This window comes from Coenobita brevimanus, chromosome 90 (genome assembly GCF_032717465.1).
Source record: "Coenobita brevimanus isolate Jiangsu-jjx chromosome 90, ASM3271746v2, whole genome shotgun sequence".
In the NCBI taxonomy this organism is placed as follows: domain Eukaryota; kingdom Metazoa; phylum Arthropoda; class Malacostraca; order Decapoda; family Coenobitidae; genus Coenobita; species Coenobita brevimanus.
The window spans coordinates 23654199-23677528 of record NC_137043.1 but is presented as its reverse complement, the minus strand read 5'-3'; the positions used below and the strand labels follow the sequence as shown (position 1 = coordinate 23677528).

General features: G+C 41.8%; 1 protein-coding gene across 1 annotated transcript; it reads right to left on the bottom strand.

The window, feature by feature from the left end:
* Positions 1-4285: 4285 nt before the first annotated feature.
* Positions 4286-7222, bottom strand: LOC145411629 (uncharacterized). The gene is made up of 2 exons (XM_080281637.1): positions 6274-7222; positions 4286-4311 (listed from the first exon to the last, which is right to left on the bottom strand). The coding sequence occupies exons 1-2, from the start codon at positions 7220-7222 to the stop codon at positions 4286-4288; spliced, it is 975 nt and encodes a 324-aa protein (XP_080137763.1).
* Positions 7223-23330: the final 16108 nt, after the last annotated feature.

Sequence of the window (23330 nt, the reverse complement as noted above, 5' to 3'; positions counted from 1 at the left end):
TATATATATATATATATATATATATATATATATGGGAGTGGGGGCGCTCACCATCCACTCACTCGATGTAGTGTTGCTGTCGGGTGTCTGCCCTTTCCTCTCCTCCATCCTTCTTTCCTTCCATCCTCTTCTGTCTTTCTTTCCTTCATTCGTTCCTTGTCCTTCTGCCTACGGGTGACTTTACACTCTCTCTCTTGTCTTTCCGGGGAGCGCGGTAGCACAGTGGTAGCGCGCTGGACTCGTAATCGGGGGATTGCGAGTTCGAGCCTCGCCCGGGCTGCCGTGCCGGGAGTGGTAGCTCGCTCCTGTAACCCTAGCGGGGCTATATAGTCCAATACAGGGCTTAGCTCGGGGGAACTCCATTTCTCCCATTTTCTCTTGTCTTTCCTTCATTCTTTCCTCTTTCTTCTGCCTGTGGGTGACTCTACACTGAATGACAAGCCAAATGGTTTTCTGTACACAAAGAAATCATTTACTACGCTGGGTGGTAACCAAATAACCAAATTTTGGCGCCTGGTGGTTTAGTGGGTAATTATTGCGCTCCAATCGGACTGAGCCGGTGAAGGTTTATATCCAAAGGGTGGTTGGGGTTGATTGCTCATGTAATGCCACTCAGAGATGAGTGAGGCTGGTCTTTCTCATCTTAAATGTCGGGACCAACTGCCTAGCCCCGGGCTCCTACGCTCCTCATGGGGCAATGTAGGATTGGATGATGGATGTATATCTATCTATCTATATACCAATAAATATATATATATATATATATATATATATATATATATATATATATATATATATATATTATATGACCTCCTTTCCCACCCTAGGGCAGGGTGAGGAGTAGCAATGTCCAGACAGCCCAAATTTGTCCAATCCAATGGGCCACGCTTCCATTCACTCATCATTCAAGCCCCCGGAATCCTGGCTCTATCGGATACACCAAAAACATTCACCACGTTTTGTAGCTTCACATAAACGTATCCGATTGAGTCAATCCGAAAGCTGCCAAGTTAAAAAGGGTGCCAGATCCCTAATCATGCACTTCTCTCAACCTTCATCAAGCCAGCTCGATCTCTTATCAGTTCCCTAGCCTCACCGACTTCCAAACCTCTCTTCCTCAAACACACATCCACCATATCTCTCCACCTTCTCCTTGGCCTACATCGCTTCCCCCGTCCTTCAAATTCGTTCAGATATACACTATTATTATCTATTCTCTCCACATGACCATACCATCTCAGGACACTCTTTGATTCTGGTGTCCACCGACTTTCTCACTCCACATCTTTCACGAATCACATTATCTCGTATCATATCCATCCTTTGTACTCCACATACATTCTTCAGCAGTCCCATCTCCATTGCTCTTACTCTTTTCATTTTCATGCCACACCGTAGTCTCACATCCATATGTTAAAGCTGGCACTAACACTCCTTCATGTAAGCCTCGTGCAGCTGCAACACTCAAGCCTCTGTTTCTTATCAAGAGCTCCATAACACCAGCTACTTTCCTTCCTTGTGTCACTCTACTTTCAACTTTTTTTGCACATTCTCCTCTCTTTTCTATCACTGTACCCAGGTATTTGAACTTTCTCACCAATTCCAGTCTCTCTCCATACACTGTAACATCGCACTAGGAATCACCTTCTCTCTCAATAACCATCACTTTACTCTTTTCTACATTTACTCTCTAGGCACGACGCTCACAGACATCAGCAAAACTCTGCACTAACCTACCAAGTTCTTGTCCGGTACTTGCAAGCAGCACTGCATCATCAGCATACAACAAATTTGAGATATTCCATCCATTACCATTCATTACCAACGCCATCCCTCTCTCCATTACTCGTGTTTTTACTCATCAACTCATCCATATATATATTAAACAACCATGGAGACATTACACAACCTTGTCGCACGCCCACACCGATCGTGAACCATTCACTTAGATGCCCATTAACCCTTACACATGCTTCACTACCATCATAAAAACTCTTGAAGGCACCTAGCAGCATACCATCTTCATCGTACATGTGCAAAACTTTTCACAATCCTTCCCTGTCTACTTTGTCGTATGCTTTTTCCAGATCCATTAATGCCATAAACACCTTATGGTCCTTCTCACAAGCCTTCTCTGTTATCTGCCTCACTGCAAATATTTGATCCACACATCCTCTGCCACTCCTAAAGCCACCCTGTTCATCACTCACAAGGACTTCTGATATCTCTCTTACTTTCTCTGTAATAAGTCTTGCACATATCTTCCCTACACACTCCATAAACTTATGTCACGATAATTTTTGCACTCACTTCGCTCACCTTTATTTTTGTACAGGGGTACAATCACAGCCTTTCTCCACTCTGCTGGCACAGTTTCACTCATCCATGCCTTCTTACATATCTCCAACAAGCGCTTCATTCCACTCCCTTCACTATACATAATCATCTCTGCATATACCCCATCAACCCCAGCAGCTTTCCCATTGTTCAGCCGCTTTACAGCACTCTTCACCTGTGCGAGTGTCACGTCTCCTGGCACTGCATTCTTTCCCTGCACACCCCCAAAACCAATCATGTTACAGCCGTTCTGCTCTCTCTATTCCCATTCATCAGGCTTTTAAAATATTCTTTCCATCTGGTCCTTACTTCATCCCCCTGGGCTAATAATCTACCACCTGCATCCTTCACACCATCACATTTCTTTCCGCTTTCACTTCTACATTTCCGCACATCTTTCCATAATAACTTCACATTTTCAGAGTAGTTTGCATTCATTTTTCATCCCAGATCATCCTTTACCTCCTTCTTTTTCCTCTTCACTAGTCTCTTTACGTGCATTTTGCTCTCCGTATATTCAGTTATTTCAACTGAATCCCTATCCTATAACCACTTTAGCCACTTCTTCCTCTCTTCCTCCGGTGCTCTCTTATCATCCCACCATGCCGTACCTTTCTTCTTTGTTGTTACTCTTGCCACACCACACACCGCTTTAGCATTCATAACTAAGCAGTCCCTATATGCATTCCACAGGCTGTCCAGATCCATTTCATTCTAATTCATTGATTCTAACTCCTCCCCTACTTTGGTCCTGTAATCATCTGCCATTTCTTTAATCTTCAGCTTCTCAACTTTCAGTCTTTCGCCCTGACTGCTCCTCTCTCTCCTGGTCCACCTCACTCCTCAGAGCTTGATCTTGCATACCACAATCATATGATCTGACAGATCTCCACATTGTCCTCTCAAGGCCCTGGTATCAGCAACCATTCCCAGCATCGACCTCTCTATGAGCACTTAATCAATTAGGCTCCTTTCAACACGATCTCCGTTCCCTCTATACCATGTACATTTATGTGCATACGAGTTACAAATGCACAACCTCCTCTCATGACACATATCCTTCAGTCGCTTTTCATTTTCTCCTGGTACTCCATTACAACTCATTATGTTATCCTCAGGACCAATGCCTACTCTTCCATTCACGTCACCCATTACGATCACTTTATAGCTCCTGGTCATTTCTCCCATTACTTCATCCAGCTCATCCCAAAACCTGCCTTTCTCTCTCTCACTCCTGTCCTCACACGATGCATACGCTACAATCACTGCCACTTTCACCCTCTCAAACTTGAACTTGACATACATACATCTCGAGCTGATACCTTTGTTGTCTCTCATTTCACTCTACCACACCTCAAGTCATCAAGAAAGGAAGTACTTCCTTGCATCTTCCTCATCCATTCATGCCTGATCTTACACATTTCACAGTTTCCCACACCTCCACCTCACACCCTTTCATCTTTGTTTCACACAGTGCCATCACAGCATATCTCGCACTCTTGAACCCATTCACCACTTCCACCCTCTTGCTCTCCTCATTCACACTTCTCACATTCCACATGGCCATGCAAATCTGCCCATTTGGTTGGGGCTCTGGGCAGGAATTGGGCCCTACGAGGCTCTCTGAAACAACTGCCATGAATAAATGATTTTGGAGAGGGGAATCCCAGCATAGTAAATGGTTCCCTGGGTACAGGAAACCATTTGGCTTGTCACTCAGTGTTGAGATCATGCGGCATATCTACACTGAATGAGTGGATGATGGGCGCCCCGATCCATGTTCATATGTTAACAAAGATGTCAAGTTCGTTAATTTATAGCTATAAAGATTTCTACGCCATTAGTTAAAATAATGTAATCCATAATAATTCACTTAGATGAATATTACATGAATATAATAATAAGTCACTTTAAGATCATACATGTGATGTATTTACAAACTAGGTAGCTAGCTGGTGTGAAAGGATAACTTATCTGTGGTATAATTAAAACGTCATGTTACTGAGCACAAATGCTTTTTATAAAAAAAAACAGACAAGACACACTGTAAACGCTTTACAAAAGTATACAAAGTTATGCTCGATGCATTAAGTCACAAACTCCCGCAAGAAACAAACGTTGTATATGTTATACTATATAGAGTAAATGATGTAACTGCAATGTGTTTACTAATCCTCAGCACAAGATACACAGCATTATTAAGATGTAATGTACTAAAACCATGAATAACAAACAAGGTATTTCATTAGCCACTCCACAATGTACACTAGCTACATCACTCTACATAATACAATACATCGGGAAAGTTTTCACAGCCTATTCAGTACAATCACAATCTTTAATTCATGGCACCTCACACAGTTACTCATATCTTTACAATGGTACTTTGTTTTTTAATTGTGACTACAGACACATTTTATTCATCATCAGCCAGAAATGACCCGAGGTAGAAATTCACACAAGTTATCATTCAATACTGTACTGACGAAATCCTTGCAGTACTTTTGGAGATGATAAAATAAAAAGTTAAAGGGAACAGAGAAAAAAGTGGAAATCCACTTCCTGCAAAACCAAACTCCAATACACACACAGTGTAACTGTCTTTCATTTAACTTCTAAAACTACCTAGAGCAACACTTTCTCTGTGACTGGAGCACCACCCTTTTCATCATCACTGTCACTCTTGGTTTTAGTCTGTTTTCCATATAGCACTGGTCAGGCAGGTCCACCATGGAGCACTCCATCTTCCTGTACAGTCTGTTTCACTGACTTAAGTTGTCAGCATGTGGGGTCGAGGGTTTAAATCCCAGTGCAAGCAGCTGGCATCACTCAATTAAGGTGTTCATCATCCCTCCATGGGTTGGTAGGTAAACTAGGTAGGCTACTTAGGATAACATCCTGGGGAGGTTACTGTGGTAACCTGAATGAAGCAGTGACCTTGCAGTCCAGGATAGGACGTGAAATCCAGCCAAAGGCTCAAAAGGTTTAAGTTAGGGAGATGAGCACCAAGGCCAAGCATCCCATGGTGTCTGCTCCCATTTTACCTTACCTTAACATTATACAATTCCGTTTAGTTGAGAGATATCCTAGTGGTCAACGGGTTACTGAGGAGGGGGTGGAGGGGGTGCCTGGCTGGGTCAAATACCAATGGTTGTGGGGGGACAGCATTTGGAGGAGGTACATTTGGAGGAACAATATGTGAGGAAGGCATATTTTGATGAGGCGCATAGGGAGGAGGAAGAAAATGCTCTGGGGAAAAACTTGGAGGTGGACCCTGCTGAGGGGAAGGCGGAGGAGGGATGGTCATATTTTGCCAATCTGTACCTGGATTGACAGGCAAAGGTGGCGGAGGATTTTGTAGACCAGAGAAAAATTGTGAACTATCCACTGAATCTGCCCCGGAAAGCCCATCATGAGGATTAAATGGACCATGTGTGTGATTAGGATCAGACGGGGGTGCAAAAAATCGTGGACCATCCATCGAATCCACTCCAGGAGGTCCATCAGGGGGACTACATAGATCAGCTGGGGGATTCTGCATGGGTGGTGGTGGTGGGGGAGGGTAGGATGGATCAGGGAAATCGTGTCTGAAATATGGGAACCGGGGAAGACCACCAAACTGTAATGCTGACTGACGCTGGGACCAAACAGTGTGAGGAGGATGTCGGGGGCTGTGGCAGAGAGGACGAGTGAACAGAGAAGGAGAGGGAGAAGGAGGAGCAGGAGGGACAGGAGGAGCAGAGAATGATGAGGGAGCAGAAGCACATGGAGGATAACCTGGAGGAGGAGGAGGAGGAAATGAACGTGGAGGGGGCAATGTAGTGCAATTAGGTGGTGAAGCAGGGAGAGGGCCAGGTGGTGGAGGAAGGAAGGAGCAAGGATGTGGAGAAGGGAGAGGAGAAAATGGAGGAAAGTGGGAGTGTGGAGGTGGCATACAAGGATCCATTTTTGAGTGTGAGGAATGACCATGGACGGCAAACCTGGGTCTCAGGCCCTGCCAAACCCCTTTGCCAGTGTTCTTCGGCCCTCGAAAGGTGTTGTGGTGCTCCTCATGATGATCTGGTCCTCGGCTACGTTTTCTCAAGGGCTGAAATTCGTCGGTTGATGAAGAATACTCGGAGGGCTTGGACTCTTCACGTGCCCTGGCCTCCTCATCATCATCGGAGAAGTCTACCATCTCGTGCTGTGCCACCTCACGGCCCCACTTGTTGCTAGCATCACTTCCATGTTGCTTCAAAAGCTCCTTGAGGATGACGAAGTTGGTATGGTCAGTGGTAGGGGCATAATAAACTGCATCACCACATTTGATCCCCGCCACCTGCACGTGGTCTGATGAGGTAAAGCGCACCACATAGTTCGGCTGCTGCACAGGGCCAAAAACATCGAAGACTCGGCCCAACGCTCGACCACCACACTCTAGGAACAGCACTGTGTCAAGGTCGACTGGCGGGACGTCAGGATGGCCCTCTACCACCACCTGCTCCTCCACAATGCTGTAAATAGTGCCAATACGCTCTGCCTTCTCCTTGGGTACAGAGATGTGCAAATCCTCTACTGGTGGGAGATCGTCTATGGTCTTCTCTCCCTTCACCAGCATGGACCTGTACTCTTCCTTCAGTTTCATCACTACCTGCTTGCTGTCATTTCTCTCAGATTCTGTATAATTTCTAGGCAGTGGTTCACCAGCTGAATTTTCTTCATCTTGACTCTCCTCAGATGAACTCTCTGACAACTCTGATGATGAATATTCTGAAGACAATTCGGAATCATTCTCCAAATGGCTCGTCTCTCTCTCATACGTCGCCACGTACCTGTGTCCACCTATGACATCCACTTCAAATCGCTGGTCCTCACACAGTTTGTCTGTTCCTCCCTGGGTGCTCATTTTGGATGTACGGGCAACCACAATAGTCTGCTCTGGCAAAAGGCTATTCGTTTCGCCTCCTGGACTACTCCTGTCTGTGGATAGGGGACGAGTATATATATATATATATATATATATATATATATATATATATATATATATATATATATTTATCTATCTATCCACATACACATAATACATACGGTATATGTATATATACAGATAGGTAAAAAGAGATACAAATATATATATATATATATATATATATATATATATATATATATATATATATATATATGTGTGTATTAGGGTTGGCATTGATTATCAAACTGATTGAATCATGTGATTAAATCATTGATTTTTTTGCAAAAAAAATCATAATTTTTTACTTATCTGATTTTTTTCTAAAAGTTAACAAAAATAAAATCTGAAGGTTTAACCCACGGCGTCCTGTCGACGTACTTCCACGTCCTCACGTTATGTCACTGCCAATCCCGTTGACGTACTTCAACGTCCTGCAATTGCAAGGTTCATAATTTCCACAATTTTCAAAATTCGCGCGAGATTTTCGATTCGCCCACGTACCCAAGCCTCCCCTACCTGCCCCCAGGCGGGCAGCGTCCCAGACCCCGCGTGACCTGCGCTCGCCCTTGTCTCGGTCACTCACCTGTTAGCAGTGACCCAGGTCAGACATGGCACATAATGGTCTCTCAGACGACGAAATACAATCCGCCCTGGATGCCTTCACTGGAGATAGTGATTCTCCACTTGATGATGATGTGGTGGATCGAGATTATGTGCAGCCTGAGGAGGAAATAACAAGCAGTGATGAGGAGGTCCCTTCGCCCGGAAAAAGCGGTATGTCACGTATCGTAAGGCAAGGGAAGGCCAGCCTGCACCCAAAACACCTGCATGGACCTCTCTCCATCCCCTAGAGAGAGATTCTGATGAGGACGAGGATGAGGATGATGACGATGACGGCGGCTTAGGACGTGATGTTGCCTCGTGGTTGGGGGAGGAAAAATCTCACCCCGAGGATCAGAAGGTGGGGCGAGAAGGCAAATAAAGTATGGCCTAGTGTTTTGTCTGGGGAAGGCGAAAGTGGTGTGGTGGGAGTGCGGGGTGAAAGGGAAGTGGTGTGAGGGAGGCAGCACGAGCACGTGGTGCACGTAGGCCTAGGGGAGAGGAGGTGGAGCCACTCCCCAGCACGTCTTTCGCCATACAATATTCCCAAACTTCCTCCACACAGCCCCAGGATGTGGGGAAAGGAAGGAAAGGGAAGGGAAAGGGTAAAAGAAAAGGGAGAGGGAAGAGAAGTGCGAGTGATGAAAGGCGCCCCTCTCCACCTCCCCCACCACCACCAATGTTGCGTTGTGCCTTCAGCCATGTTTCAGAGAGTACCATAACTTCCTACACTACTGAAACTGTGTGGGATGGCGATATGACGCTCAGTATAATGGTAAGGCCAGTCAGTATGTGCCAAGTCTTATATAAACTTGAAACGGGTGTAATGTTTGCAGGAAAGTAATGTATAAGTTGAGAAATAGTGTAAGCTGAACGAAGTGATATGAAAACTACACCCACTGTATAAATCTGCGAAAATATGACGCTCAGTATAACACTCTGGTCAGTAAATATGTGATAGCAAGAATATAAAGTGGAAACGGGTGTAATGTTAGCATGAATAAAACGTATACTGTAAGTTGAAAAATAGTGTAAGTTGTAATAATTGATGTCATGAGTACACCCACTGTGTAAATCTGCGAAAATATGACGCTCAGTATAACACTCTGGTCAGTAAATATGTGATAGCAAGAATATAAAGTGGAAACGGGTGTAATGTTAGCATGAATAAAACGTATAAGTTGAACAATAGTGTAAGTTGTAATAATTGGTGTCATGAGTACACCCACTGTGTAAATCTGCGAAAATATGATGCTCAGTGTAACACTCTGGTCAGTAAATATGTGACAGCAAGAATATAAAGTGGAAACGGGTGTAATGTTAGCATGAATAAAACGTATAAGTTGAACAATAGTGTAAGTTGTAATAACTGATGTCACGAGTACACCCACATTCTGGTCAGTATGTGATAGGAATTATATAAAGTGGAATTTGTTGTAATGTTAGTAGTAAGGTATTTTATAAGTTGAATACTAGTGTAAGATGAAACAAATGATATCGCGATAACACTCCCTGTGTAAGTACGCGCTAATATGACGCTCAGTTGCATCGTAAGTTCTGAAATTATGTGATATCAATTGTATCAAGTGTAAACATGTGCAATGTTAGTGGAGAATTATTATATAAGTACAAAAATAGGTTGTAAGTTGAAATAGTAGTCATAGCGACTTCACCGCTTGTGTTATTATGCGCTATTATTACACTATATATTTACGTAAGGCCTGAAATTATCTCAAAACAGTTCTATAAAGTTGAAAAGTGTATAATGTTATTAGAAAAGTATTATGTAAGTAGAAAAAACACAATACGTGTTGAAACAACAGTCACAGCGAGTTCACTCACTACGTAAATAAGCGCTAACATTACGCTAAATGTTATCAAAAGGCCTGTGAATACGTAAAAACAGTTCAATAAAATGTAAAATGGTATAATGTTATTGTAGAAGTATTATGTAAGTAAAAAAAATGATATGTATCATGATTTTCGAATGTCAGCGATTCATCGTGGCCAAGTTGCCCGATTTTGCTCGTTTCGCACGATGGTACAATGCTTATTTCTGCTCTATTTTTGTATAAACTCCAATATACTCTTTTCACATGTTTTTATGTTTGTAATAAATACATATCTACTTACTTTCATTGGTTTCCCAGACTTATAATACCACAGAAAACGTTAGAGGCTCAGACCGCCTACGGAGAACACGGGTCCAGGTGGGACCAAGGCATACCTGTTTTGGGTAATTATGGACCCCGGGGAACAATTTCTTTGTCACTGACCATTGTTTCTGACCAAAAGCAAAAGTTTTAGCAAAAAAATAAAAAGGGTCGAAAAATGGTCGGGATTGGGGGGTACCAGTGGTGAAAAAATGGTCGGGACGGGGTGGGTTAAAAAGTTATGTATAACTCTGTGTTGGCATTTATTTATTCAGATAGTTAACCTGTCACGTCCTGAGGTTTTCAGCACCTCCGACATCCCCCAGTCCCGAGGTATTTTCGATTTTTTTTTTTTTGGCTAAAACCTTCGCTTTTGGTGAGAAACATCGAAAATTCATAGAGAAATCGCTCACCTGAAGTTTAAAATACCCAATCCAGGTAGGAGTTCCTCCTTACCTGACTGGGTTTTCTAACATGCTGGCACCAAAGAAAACGAGTTCTATGGGAGGGTAACTATTTTATCCACTCATAAATGGTATTTATTTATTTACTTGGTACGAATGTATATGTAGTATGAGAGTATATTGGTTTTCAAGCAGTAATAAAGGCATTATAAGCATTGTTTCACTCACTAACTAATCACCATACCTGACCTTTTTTTGCCACATTACCTGATCATTATTTCTGGCTGTTTCTTCTTCTAATGCTATGTAAACATTGTCCTCCACATTGTCATCGATTGGGGAATCACTCTGGCCCTGAATATCTTTACTAGCCAGGTCAGTGGTAACAGGTCCTTTGCCAAGACAATGGCGTGAGGGGGGGAGGGGGGAGGTTATGCGGTGTAAGGCATTGTCCCTGCTTGGCATCTTGTAGAGGAATAGAGGAAGGTGTCCCGTGTATACATATGAAAAATCACGCACGAAAATTGAAAATTGTGCAAATTAGGGACCTTGCAATTGCACGACGTACTGGTACGTCGCTGGGACTGGCAAATGCAAATCGTTGCAATGTACTCATACGTCGACGGGACGGGGCGGGTTAAACATTAAGTTAGCAGATTCTGGGAATGGTGCCATTAGAAATTACTACACTGTATGACAGAAAAAATATTTTTACATTTGTGTACCTAAGTGTTGACATTATTTGTACATCTGAAATAACGAGCCATAAATCAAAAACCAAAGCCATAAGACTAGGTAGGCTGTGTTTGGTCACTTAAAGCCATGTTATAATAATATCAGCTTAAGATTTTTCTGTGTGGTAATATAATCAGCTTTGGAATATGCTGTCTTGATTACCACTGGCAAGTCAGCATTATCCAGTACTGTACAGACAGCACTTAAACAGGTATGTGTCTGGATTCTGGGCAGTGGCTTTCAGCCTGAACCATCAGAGGATGGACAGGACATGCAGTGTACAGTATTCACTGTACTGCTTTTGAAGTATCAGCTATACAATAAAAAGTAAATAAAAAAAAATCAATTAATCGAATAAATAAAAAATCAGAATATTTGATTTAAAAAAAACAACAACAATCCTTATACATACATCATCATCAACCGTTTGAGTGTCCACTGCAGGACCAGCCTATCCCGACCGAAGTGGGGACACTACAGCCAATGTATTTCTACCAAGTGGCTTAGGCTGTCTGGTAGAGATTGTATGTAGGGTGAGAAGTGCTTGTAAGTGTGACTGTAATATTGGAGTGGCTTTGGATGCGTGTGTAGTTTGTGAACCAAGTTTAATTGACCCGCGCAAGCCGACTGGGTGCAAGCATACTTTATAGTATGTGACACTGTTTCAACCACAGCACCCCTTGTGTCCGCCAATGTAGTATGTGGCCAGAAGAATGCTCCCAAAGTTTATTATCCTGGCGGGGCGCGAACCCTCGTTCTTCATTGTACGAAAACGCACACTTTACCACAGAGGCTCATACACACACACACACACACACACACACATATATATATATATATATATATATATATATATATATATATATCCATCATCCAATCCTACATTGCCCCATGAGAGTAAAAGCCCGGGGTTAGGCAGTTGGTCCCGACAATTAAGATGAGAGTGACCAGCCTTACTCATCCCTGAGTGGCAATACATGAACAATCAACCCCAACCACCCCTTGGATATAAAGCTTCACCGGCTCAATCCGACTGGAGCGCAATAATTACCCACTAAACCACCAGGCGCCAAAATCTGGTTATATGGTTACCACCCAGCGTAGTAAATGGTTTCCTGGTGTACAGGAAACCATTTGGCTTGTCACTCAATGTAGAGTCACCCACAGGCAGAAGGAAGAGGAAAGAACGAAGGAAAAAAAGACAAGAGGGAGTGTAAAATCACCCGTAGGCAGAAGGATGAGGAAAGAATGAAGGAATGAAAGACAGAAGAGGATGGAAGGAAAGAAGGATGGAGGAGAGGAAAGGGCAGACACCCGACAGCAGCACTACATCGAGTGAGTGGATGGTGAGCGCCCCCACCTACCACAAATATATATATATATATATATATATAATATATATATATATATATATATATACATATATATAATATATATATACAGTATATATATATATATATATATATATATATATACATATATATAATATATATATACAGTATATATATATATATATATATATATATATATATATATATATAATATATATATATATATATATATATTATATAATATATATATATATATATATAAATATATATATATATATATATATAGAGAGAGAGAGAGAGAGAGAGAGAGAGAGAGAGAGAGAGGGGGTTAAATATTCTTTTCATAAATTTAATGGCGAATTCGGGTGACGAAATTATGACTAAATTACTCTATGACCCTAAGGGTGAGTCCTTGAAATTTCGGAGATATTACACCTTTAAAGTTATCGATAGATTTAAAAAAAAAAAAAAATCTAAGGAGTGAGAATGAAAATCTCGTTGGTAACCGGCAGGGTAGCACAGCCAACACGTGGTATCAAAATGGTTGCATACGGTTGATGGTTTCCCAATTTTCAAAGGAACATTACCATTTTTATCATCATCATCATAATTAATTCATCGTAGCAGCAGTAGCTGTAGTAGTAGTAGTAGTACTTGTTGTTGTTGTTGTTGGTTGTGGTGGTGTTGTAATGGTTGCAGTAGTAGTAGTTGTTGTAGTTTTTGTTGTTTCTGATGTTTTTTGTTGTAGGATTAGTAGTAGTAGTAGTAGTAGTAAGGGAAGCAGCACGTGGAGGAGGATAAGTAAGAGGAGGAGGAGGAGGAGGAGGGGTAAGTGGAGGGGGAGGTTTTTTTTGGCCGCCTTCGGGCTTGGAAACTCTCCTCGTCTTAATGAGTCTTGAATCAATTTGTACATGAATCTCAAGATTTTATGTCTGCCTACCTTGAGATGATTTCCTGTAGGTAGGAGGAGCTTTTCGCTGTCAAGGGGGTTTACAAATGTACATACTGTCAGTACTGTACACACTCAAGGACGTTAGCATTATAATTTTATTTACCATCAAAGGTGATGATTAAATAAACTGTGAGTAATGAATACGTGTGAAGTGCTACTGTACGGTGTTTGTAAAAGCCCATCAGCATTTCACTGTTAGTTGATTCATGTACTGCGAACATAAGTGCCTCAAGATTTAAGTTCGAGATATCAGAGGACCTTCCAGCAAGCTTGATTGATTGTAAGGCGCATTTGAACCCAGATCTTGGGAGAATATGGTGTTAACGAGTATGCTGACATGCACCTTACTCTGGAGGAAGCCAGGGAAATGCTGCAGCAGCGGTGCCACTGTGTGGTGAAAGGTATCCAAACCGTAGACTCCCATCGCGGCCAACATTTACTGCAGCAGACCGGCGATTAACAGAAGCAGGCTCGTTTCTACCACGGATACTGGATGGAGGACGGCCACGTGATCACCACAGGGACCAAGCTGAGGACCAGATTCTTAATTATGTCAAGGAAAATCCAACAACAAGTACAAGACGGACTGCCTCCCAGTATCACATGCCCCAATCATTCGTCTGGAGAACTCTAAATGAATATGGCCTTTATCCTTATCACCATCAAAAGATTCCTGCATTACATGAACGTGATAGTCAGAACAGACTATTGTTTTGTCGGTGGCTACATCGTCAGCAGGAGGAGCGTCCTTCAGTTACATCAAACACCCTGTATTCAGACGAGGCATTTTTCACCAGAGACGAGATTTTCAAGTACAATTTTCAATTAACATTTGGGCTGGTATTATTGGTGATAACCTTACTGGGCCACATATTCTTCCCCAGCGCCTCACAGGAGAGTCTTACGCATATTTCTTGCAGGAAGAGTTACCAGTCCTACTACAAGACGTCCCCCTTCAAAACAGACAGCAAATGTGGTTTATGCATGACGGCGCTCCACCACACTTTTCCCGCACGGCCGAGACTACCTGGATGAGGCGCATCCCAACAGGTGGACAGGACGTTTGGGCTGGTTCTTTCATGGCCACGTAGGTCCCCCGATTTAAATCCAGTTGATTTCTACCTGTGGGGACACATGAAGGGCAGGTATACGCCACTGAGACCCAGACACGTGAGCAGCTGTGGGATCGTATTCAAGAGGCAGCTGCAACGGTAAGGAACAAGCCAGGTGTGTTTCAGTGTGTGACAGTCACTCATCCGTCGTGCTGAAGCTGGCAGCAGTCAAGACAGAGCCATCAACTATGAATACAAATTTGTAAAGTAGTTGAAAATAAAGTATGTACAAACATAACAAATTCATTAACCATTATTACTTTAAGATAAAATCATAACAAATATCAACATAACAATACGCTTTGAAGCAACAACTGCAACAATAAAAAACACAACAAAAACGACAATAATCAATAATAACAATAACAATAATTTTCACAATAATAGTAATTGATAATAACATGATAATAAAATAACAATACTGACAATAATAATAATAATAATAATAATAATAATAATAATAATATTGATAATAAAATAACAATACTGATAATAATAATAATAATAATATCAAAAATACTACAACTACTACAAAGACTACTACTACTACTGCAACCATTACGACAACAACAACAACAAGTACTACTACTACTACTACAGCTACTGCTGCTACGATGAATTAATTATGATGATGATGATAAAAATGGTAATGTTCCTTTGAAAATTGGGAAACCATCAACCGTATGCAACCATTTTGATACCACGTGTTGGCTGTGCTACCCTGCCGGTTACCAACGAGATTTTCATTCTCACTCCTTAGATTTTTTTTTAAATCTATCGATAACTTTAAAGGTGTAATATCTCCGAAATTTCAAGGACTCACCCTTAGGGTCATAGAGTAATTTAGTCATATTTTCGTCACCCGAATTCGCCATTAAATTTATGAAAAGGATTTTTGAAACACTCTGTACATATACAGTATATATAAGAGGCCCTCCGTATAAGAAGGGCGAAACACGCCACCCCCCTCAAAGTGCGTTTTATGTGGTATAGCACTGTATTGAGGTGTCTACTTTTACGTGGAAGTGGACAAAAGTCCATTCTCCCAGTGGAAATATGGTAGAAAATCACATAAAACCAAGTGATACTCTCGACCATCAGTGCAGCAGGCACTCCGTGCTGAGTGAGAAAATCCCAATAAGAGAGGCTTTTCGTACCGTCAGAATAGTGGCGCCAGCCGAGCCGAGTCGCCTATCTTATTGGGGACTTCCCTGGGGCAACCACCCGGATTACAATGGCGGGGTATCCTGTGTGCGTTCGTCCTGTGGTGCGGGGGCTGTATCAGCCAATGAGAACCTCCGCTTACCATCACGTGACTGCCCGCAGCCAATGGGAGCCCAGTATGCGGGCGGCTATGACAGTCCCTTTTGTTTTGTTCCCGGCTGCGGAGCTAGCACGGACGCTCTTAGCTTTTTTGTTTTTTTCCCTTGACATACTAGTGCAACTTCATTCAAACTGTGCCAAAAATGTAAGGAAAGCAGCTGGATCATGAGGAAAGTGTTCAAGGGCCATCACGTCCTCGGGAAGAAAGTGATACGAGTGGTGATGAAGGTCATACCCTAAGCAAGCACTCGTTCTATGGGATAGTGGATTATGGAATGGATTAATGGAATGCCTCTTCTGTTGATGACCTGGAACTGTTTATGCATCATGGATAACACAATCATGAACTTCAGCCTTCACCCATTACTGGTGAGTGTTAAATTGTTATAATAATAATAATCGTAATAGCAGTACTTACTATTACTGTATTATTAATAATACTTACTGTTATTATTATTATTATTGTTATTATTATTATTATTATTACTATCATTAGTATTATCACAGCCATAACATTTTACTAGTATTACTGTACAATACAGGTAATGATATTCAAGCCCTAGTAAGAGTAATAATAATAAGAAGAAGAATAAGAATAATACAGGTAATAATAGTTATGATGCTGTTATTATTATTGTTACTGATGCCTTCTGTAAGACTGGTTTACTCATGCAGTACTAAAGTGTATTCCGTGTTATTACTCGTGGGTAGGTTCAGTCAGCTACGACACTATTAATAATAGTATTTCTGGATTAGTATCATTAATAATATTGGTGTATTACGACAGGCAGTAGTACTTTGGAACAGTAACCAGTGGGTTCTTAACACATGCGGATTGTCTTGCCTCTTGGCGTCATTATTATTATTTAGTAGTAGTGGTAATAGTACTATTATTTAGTAGTATTAGTAATAGTACTAGTAGTGTCATTATTAGTACTATTATTACTTAAGTTTTTACCCAAATTATTAGTATTACTATTAGAAAGAAGGAAACTTAAGTGAAGTGACGTTGAGAATGAATATTGGCGGGAAGCACGTATTATTATTATTAGTAGTAGTAGTAGTACTAGTACTAGTAGTGTCATTATTAGTAATTATTATTATTATGACTTGAGTTTTGGCCATACTTTTAAAAGTATTACAATAAGAAAGAAGGAAACTTTAGTGACATTGAGAATGATGTTCTGGCAGCGCGTACTCAGCGCGTATTCATAGCGATCACTCTCGGAGCGTTTGTGACGTGAGTCGGCCCAAATGTCCCTTCTTATTTCATCATCATTATTCACTATTGTGGGAAGTCAATTGAGGTTATTCTTACTTTTTTTTTTGTTTTTTATCATTAATAGTGATGGAACATCAATACTTTATACATTACAAGCAGAAAATGCAGTTAAACTTCCCTCTAACTTCCAAAACCATAACAGATGATGCTAACAAAACGTAATATTTCTCTTTCCTGTTCTTAATAGTTACATTCAACCGAAACAAAAATACCAGTGTCATGATCGGCAATGATTCACGCTCATTTTAAGACTAAAAGCAATGTTCTATCTTAGTATATAACAAAGTTATGGTTATTGGAAGTTGAGCGAAGTTTGACTGCGTTTTCTGACGTTTTTTATTTTGGCGCATTTCACCCTTCTTATTCAGAGCGCCTCAATCTGATTATATATATATATATATATATATATATATATATATATATAATATAATATAACTATATATATATAATATAAATATATATATATATAATATAAATATATAAATATATATATATATATATATATAATATATAATAGACATACATATATATATATATATATATATATATATATATATATATATATCATCCACACCTCCTTTTCCACCATAGGACAGGGTGAGGAGTAGCAATGTCCAGACAGCCCAAATTTGCCCAATCCAATGAGTCATGCTTCCATCCACTTATCATTCAAGCCCCCGGAATTCTGGCTCTATCGGATGCGCCAAAACATTAACCACGTTCTGTAGCTCCACACAAACGTGGCCGATTGAGTCAATCCGGACGCTGCCACGTTAAAAAGGGGTTTCAAATCCCTGATCATGCACTTCTCCTCACAACCTACATCCAGCCAGCTCGATCTCTTGTCAGTTCCTAAGCCTCATCGACTTCCAAACCCTCTTCCTCACACACTCATCCACCATATCTCTCCACCTTCTCCTTGGCCTACCTCGCCTCCTCCCTCCTTCAAATTCGCTCAGATATACACTCTATTATTATCCATTCTCTCTCATGTTAGATCACTTGCTAAAGCCGCCTAAAAGAAACTTGGATTAATGTACAGAGTCCGTAACTTCGTCACTCAAGCAGTTAGCTATAATTTATGAGTCATGTGCGCTCTCAGCTTGAATATTGTTCACCCTTGTGGAATGGATGTGGAGAGGTTGCATTAAAACAACTAGACAAAATTCAGAACAGAGCTGTTAGAATTATCAACAACCCTGCTCAATCGGTAGAGAGTTGGCCTGCAGTCCTAACGGACCCGGGTTCAAATCCCACTGGTGCAGGGAACACTTTAAGGATTTGAATTTCATAAATATCAGACTTTACTGATCTACCAAGAGACCCGCCGACATGTCGTAAAAATACCCCCGCTAATACCAATACACCAGTCCTGTATGAGACAGCCCTAGCATATATTCAGTATGGACGGTGGGTGTTAGCGCCGAAGTGGTGACATGTAGAGGTGTACGGTACGTAGGAGGACTACTGGGCCATGAAAGCAGGCTGTGAAGCCTATGCCCAGAGTCAGTAACAAAAAAAAAAAAATAATAATAAAAATAAAAATAAACTACCTCCCCTGCAAGTAAGAAGGAATGTTGCCTCCCTTGCATTATTTTACAGATATTTTTTTGGCAAATGCTCAGACGAAGTTGCGTCCATGGTGCCACCTCTCCATGCCTTCCCTCGTGCTACACTGGCATCTGGTAGCGCTCATGACTGGAATGTCACTCAACCATATTGCAGAACTTCTGCCTATCAGAATTCTTTCATTCCCCGAACTGCATCTCTCTGGAACTCGCTTCCCCAGAGTTGTTTTCCTCCAAATTTCAACCCACAGCTGTTCAAGTCTAACTGTTACAGATATTTTATGAACAGAGGACACCAGTAATCTGGTGTACGGATTTTTTTTTTTTTTATTCATTTGTTTTTCCTTCCTCTGTTGTTATATATGTATATATATATATATATATATATATATATATATATATATATATATATACGACCATACCATCTCAGTACACTCTCTTCGGTTGTGGTGTACACAGCCTTCCTCACTCCACATCTTTCACGAATCACACTATTTTGTATCCTAACCACCCTCTGTACTCCACATACATTCCTCAGCAGTCCCATCTCCACTGCTCTTACTCTTGACTTTTAATTTTCATGCCACACCATAGTCTCACATCTGTATGTTAAAGCTGGCACTAACACTCCTTCATATAAGCCTCGTGCAGCTGCAACACTCAAGCCTCTGTTTCTTATCAAGGCCTCCACAGCACCAGCTACTTTCCTTCCTGTGTCACTCCACTTTCCACTTCTTTTGCACATTCTCCTCTCTTTTCTATCACAGTACACAGGTATTTTAACTCTCACCAATTCCAGTCTCTTTCCATTCACTTAATCATCGCACTGGGAGTCACCTTCTCTCTCAGTAACCATCACTTTGCTCTTTTCTACATTTACTCTCAAGGAGCGACGCTCACAGACATCAGCAAAACTCTGCACTAACCTACAAAGTTTTTGTCCGGTACTTGCCAGCAGCACTGCATCATCAGCATGAAAACAAACTTGAGATATTCCGTCCATTACCAACGCCATCCATCTCTCCATTACTCGTGTTTTTACTACTCTCATCACCCCATCCATATAGATATTGAACAACCATGGAGACATCACACAACCTTGTCGCACGCCCACACCGATTGTGAACCATTCACATTGATGCTCAGTAACCCTTACACATGCGTCACTACCAACATAAAACTCTTGATGGAACCTAACAGCTTACCATCTACAACGTACATGCGCAAAACTTTCCACAATCCTTCTCCGTCCACTCTGCCGTATGCTTTTTCCAGATCCATGAATGCCATAAACACCTTATGGTCCTTCTCACAAGTCTTCTCTGTTATCTGCCTCACTGCAAATATTACGATCCACACATCCTCTGCCACTCCTAAAGCCACCCCGTTCATCACTCACAGGGACTTCTGATATCTCTCTTACTTTCTCTATAATAATTTTTCCATATACCTTCCCTACCACACTCAGTGAACTTATGCTTCATGATAATTCTTGCACTCACTTCGCTCACCTCTCACCTTTATTTTTGTACAGGGGTACAATCATAGCCTTTATCCACTTTGCTGGCACAGTTTCACTCATCCATGCCTTCTTACATATATCCAACAAGCACTTCATTCCACTCTCTCCACTACACTTAATCATCTCTGCATACACCTCATCAACCCCAGCTGCTTTCACATTTTTCAGCCGCTTTACAGCACTCTTCACCTGTGCGAGTGTCACGTCTCCTGGCACTACATTCTTTCCCTGCACACCCCCAAAACCAATCATGTTTACAGCCGTTCTGCTCTCTCTATTCCCATTCATCAGGCTTTTAAAATATTTTTTCTATCTGGTCCTTACTTCATCCCCCTGGGCTAATAATCTACCACCTGCATCCTTCACACCATCACATTTCTTTCCGCTTTCACTTGTACATTTCCGCACATCCTTCCATAATAACTTCACATTTTCAGAGTAGTTTGCATTCATTTTTCTTCCTATACTGTGTATATATATATATATATATATATATATATATATATATATATATATATATATATATTGTGGTAGGTGGGGGGGCTCACAATCCACTCACTCAATATAGTGCTGCTCTCGGGTGTCAGCCCTTTCCTCTCCTCCATCCTTCTTTCCTTCCATCTTCTTCTGTCTTTCTTTCCTTCAGTCTTTCCTCGTCTTTTTGCCTACGGGTGACTTTACACTTCCTCTTCTGTCTTTCATTCCTTCATTCTTTCCTCTTCCTTCTGCCTGTGGGTGACTCTACACTGAGTGACAAGCCAAATGGTTTCCTGTACACCAGGAAACCATTTACTACGGTGGGTGGTAACCATGTAACCGAATTTTGGCAACTGGTGGTTTAGTGGGTAATTATTGTGCTCCAATCGGATTGAGCCGGTGAAGGTTTATACCCAAGGGGTGGTTGGGGTTTATTGCTCACGTAATGCCACTCAGGGATGAGTGTGGCTGGTCACTCTCATCTTAAATATCAAGACCAACTGCCTAGCCCCGGGCTCCTACGCTTCTCATGGGCAACGTAGGATTGGATGATGGATGGATGGATGGATAATACATGTATATATATATATACTAGCACCAGTCGAGCAGGGCAGTACTCCCGAGGTAGATGGAAAGCTGATGATAGGGAGTGCTGGAGCTCCCGTTTCATCAGCCCTCAGGACTAGTTCCTGACTATCCCTCTTTGCTGAACTTTTTCAGTGTCTCAGTTACACAGAGAGTGGGCCAGCATGCTCTCCAACACAAATTTCTCTATCTACACCAAACTACATGCACAGTACACACTACACTTCCTTTTCCAAAATTCAAAAAATAATCATGGCGTTTCATCACCCAGCCTCGGAGTCCCCAGGGAGGGGGACCATAAATGCCCCCACCTTCCGCCCCTCTCCCGGTGACGACTCGAGGTGCCTGGAACCACTGTCTGACTCTCTTCTTCTTCATTTCTGCAACATTTGCGGCCTTTCCTCTAACTTTCTCTCTGTTGAGCACCACCTCTCCTCCTCTAAACCTCACCTTCTTTTTCTGAGACTCAGCTGTCTGAGGCAACTGACAGCAAACCCTTTTCTGTATCCTCCTACTTTCTCTATACTCATTTCAAAGCCAAAGGTGGCTGTTGAGTATATATACGCAACGACTTATCTTGCTCTCGTGTTCCTGAACTCGATTCTTCTGAATTCTCTACACTCTGGCTTTGGCTTTCCTGTCATTCTCTGACTAAATATATCTGTGCTGTTTACTTATCCCCTAATTCTACTGACTATCAAAAATTCTTCGACTATCTTACTTCTACAATGGAACACATTCTATCCATTTCTCCTTTCTCTGAAATCTCCATTCTAGGAGATTTCAATGTTCACCACCACCTTTGGCTCTCCTCTCCTTTCACTGATCCACCTGGTGAACAAGCCTACATCTTTTCTATCCTTAATGACCTAGAGCAACTTGTACAGCACCCTACCCGTATCCCAGACCGCCTTGGAGAGCTCCAACATACTTGACCTCTTCCTTACAATTAATCTTTTCTCTCCGTTGGGCTCCTCCGATCACAACCTTATCACCTTAACCTGTCCTATCACTCCGGTACGGCCTGTGGACCCTCTAGGGAAACGTCGTCTGTGGCATTTTGGAGCCGCGGATTGGGAGGCCCTCAGGCAATACTTCTTTGATTTTCCCTGGAATGATTATTGCTTCCATGGCCGGGAGCCATCTGAGTGTGCCTTGCGCATTACAGAGGTTATTCTCTCGGGCATGGAAGCATACATTCCTTTCTCATATCCTCTGATTAACGCAAGAAAGCCTTGGTTTAATCACGCTTGTTCTCATGCTGTCCACAACAAAGAGAGGGCCTACAAAAGGTACCGGAGCCAACCCATCCCTGAATCACATCATCTTTACGTTTCTGTCCGGAATCGTGCAAAGTCTGTTCTTCGCTCAGCTAAAAACAATTTCATCCACACTAAATGCTCTCAACTCTCCAACTCGAATTCTTCCCGCTCCTTCTGGCACCTTGCCAAAAACCTTTCTAACAACTTTACCTCATCATCCTTCCCTCTTCTTTTCTACTCTGATGGTTCTGTAGCTATTTCTTCTACTGATAAAGCAGATCTCTTTGCACAGACTTTCTCCTCCAATTCCACCTTAGACGATTCCGGTGCTGTTCCTCCATCAATTCCCGCCTCTGACTTCCTCATGGCTGACATTAAAATTTCTTCAGTTGATGTATTTTCTGCCATCACTGGCCTCAATACTAACAAGGCATATGGGCCTGATGGAGTCCCTCCTGTTGTTCTCAAGAACTGTGTTTCTGTGCTTACACCCTGCCTAGGCAAACTCTTTCGCCTTTGTCTGTCAACTTGTACCTTTCCTTCTTGCTGGAAGTTTGCTCTCATTCAGCCAGTCCCAAAGAAGGGTGACCACTCCCAACCCTCCAACTATCGTCCAATTGTTTTAACATCCTGTATTTCAAAAGTTTTCGAGTCAATTCTCAATAAAAAATTTTAAGGCATCTTTCCTATCACAACCTTCTTTTTGATCGTCAGTACGGGTTCCGTCAGGGACGCTCCA

Bases quoted from the DNA above. Each gene is read 5' to 3' on its own strand.
- LOC145411629 (XM_080281637.1), bottom strand. From the start codon at position 7,222: ATGAGCACCCAGGGAGGAACAGACAAACTGTGTGAGGACCAGCGATTT. The intron at 4,312-6,273 runs GTATGCCACCTC...ATTATACCACAG, and splicing joins ACACTCAAAAATGGATCCTT to ATAAGTTATCCTTTCACACC.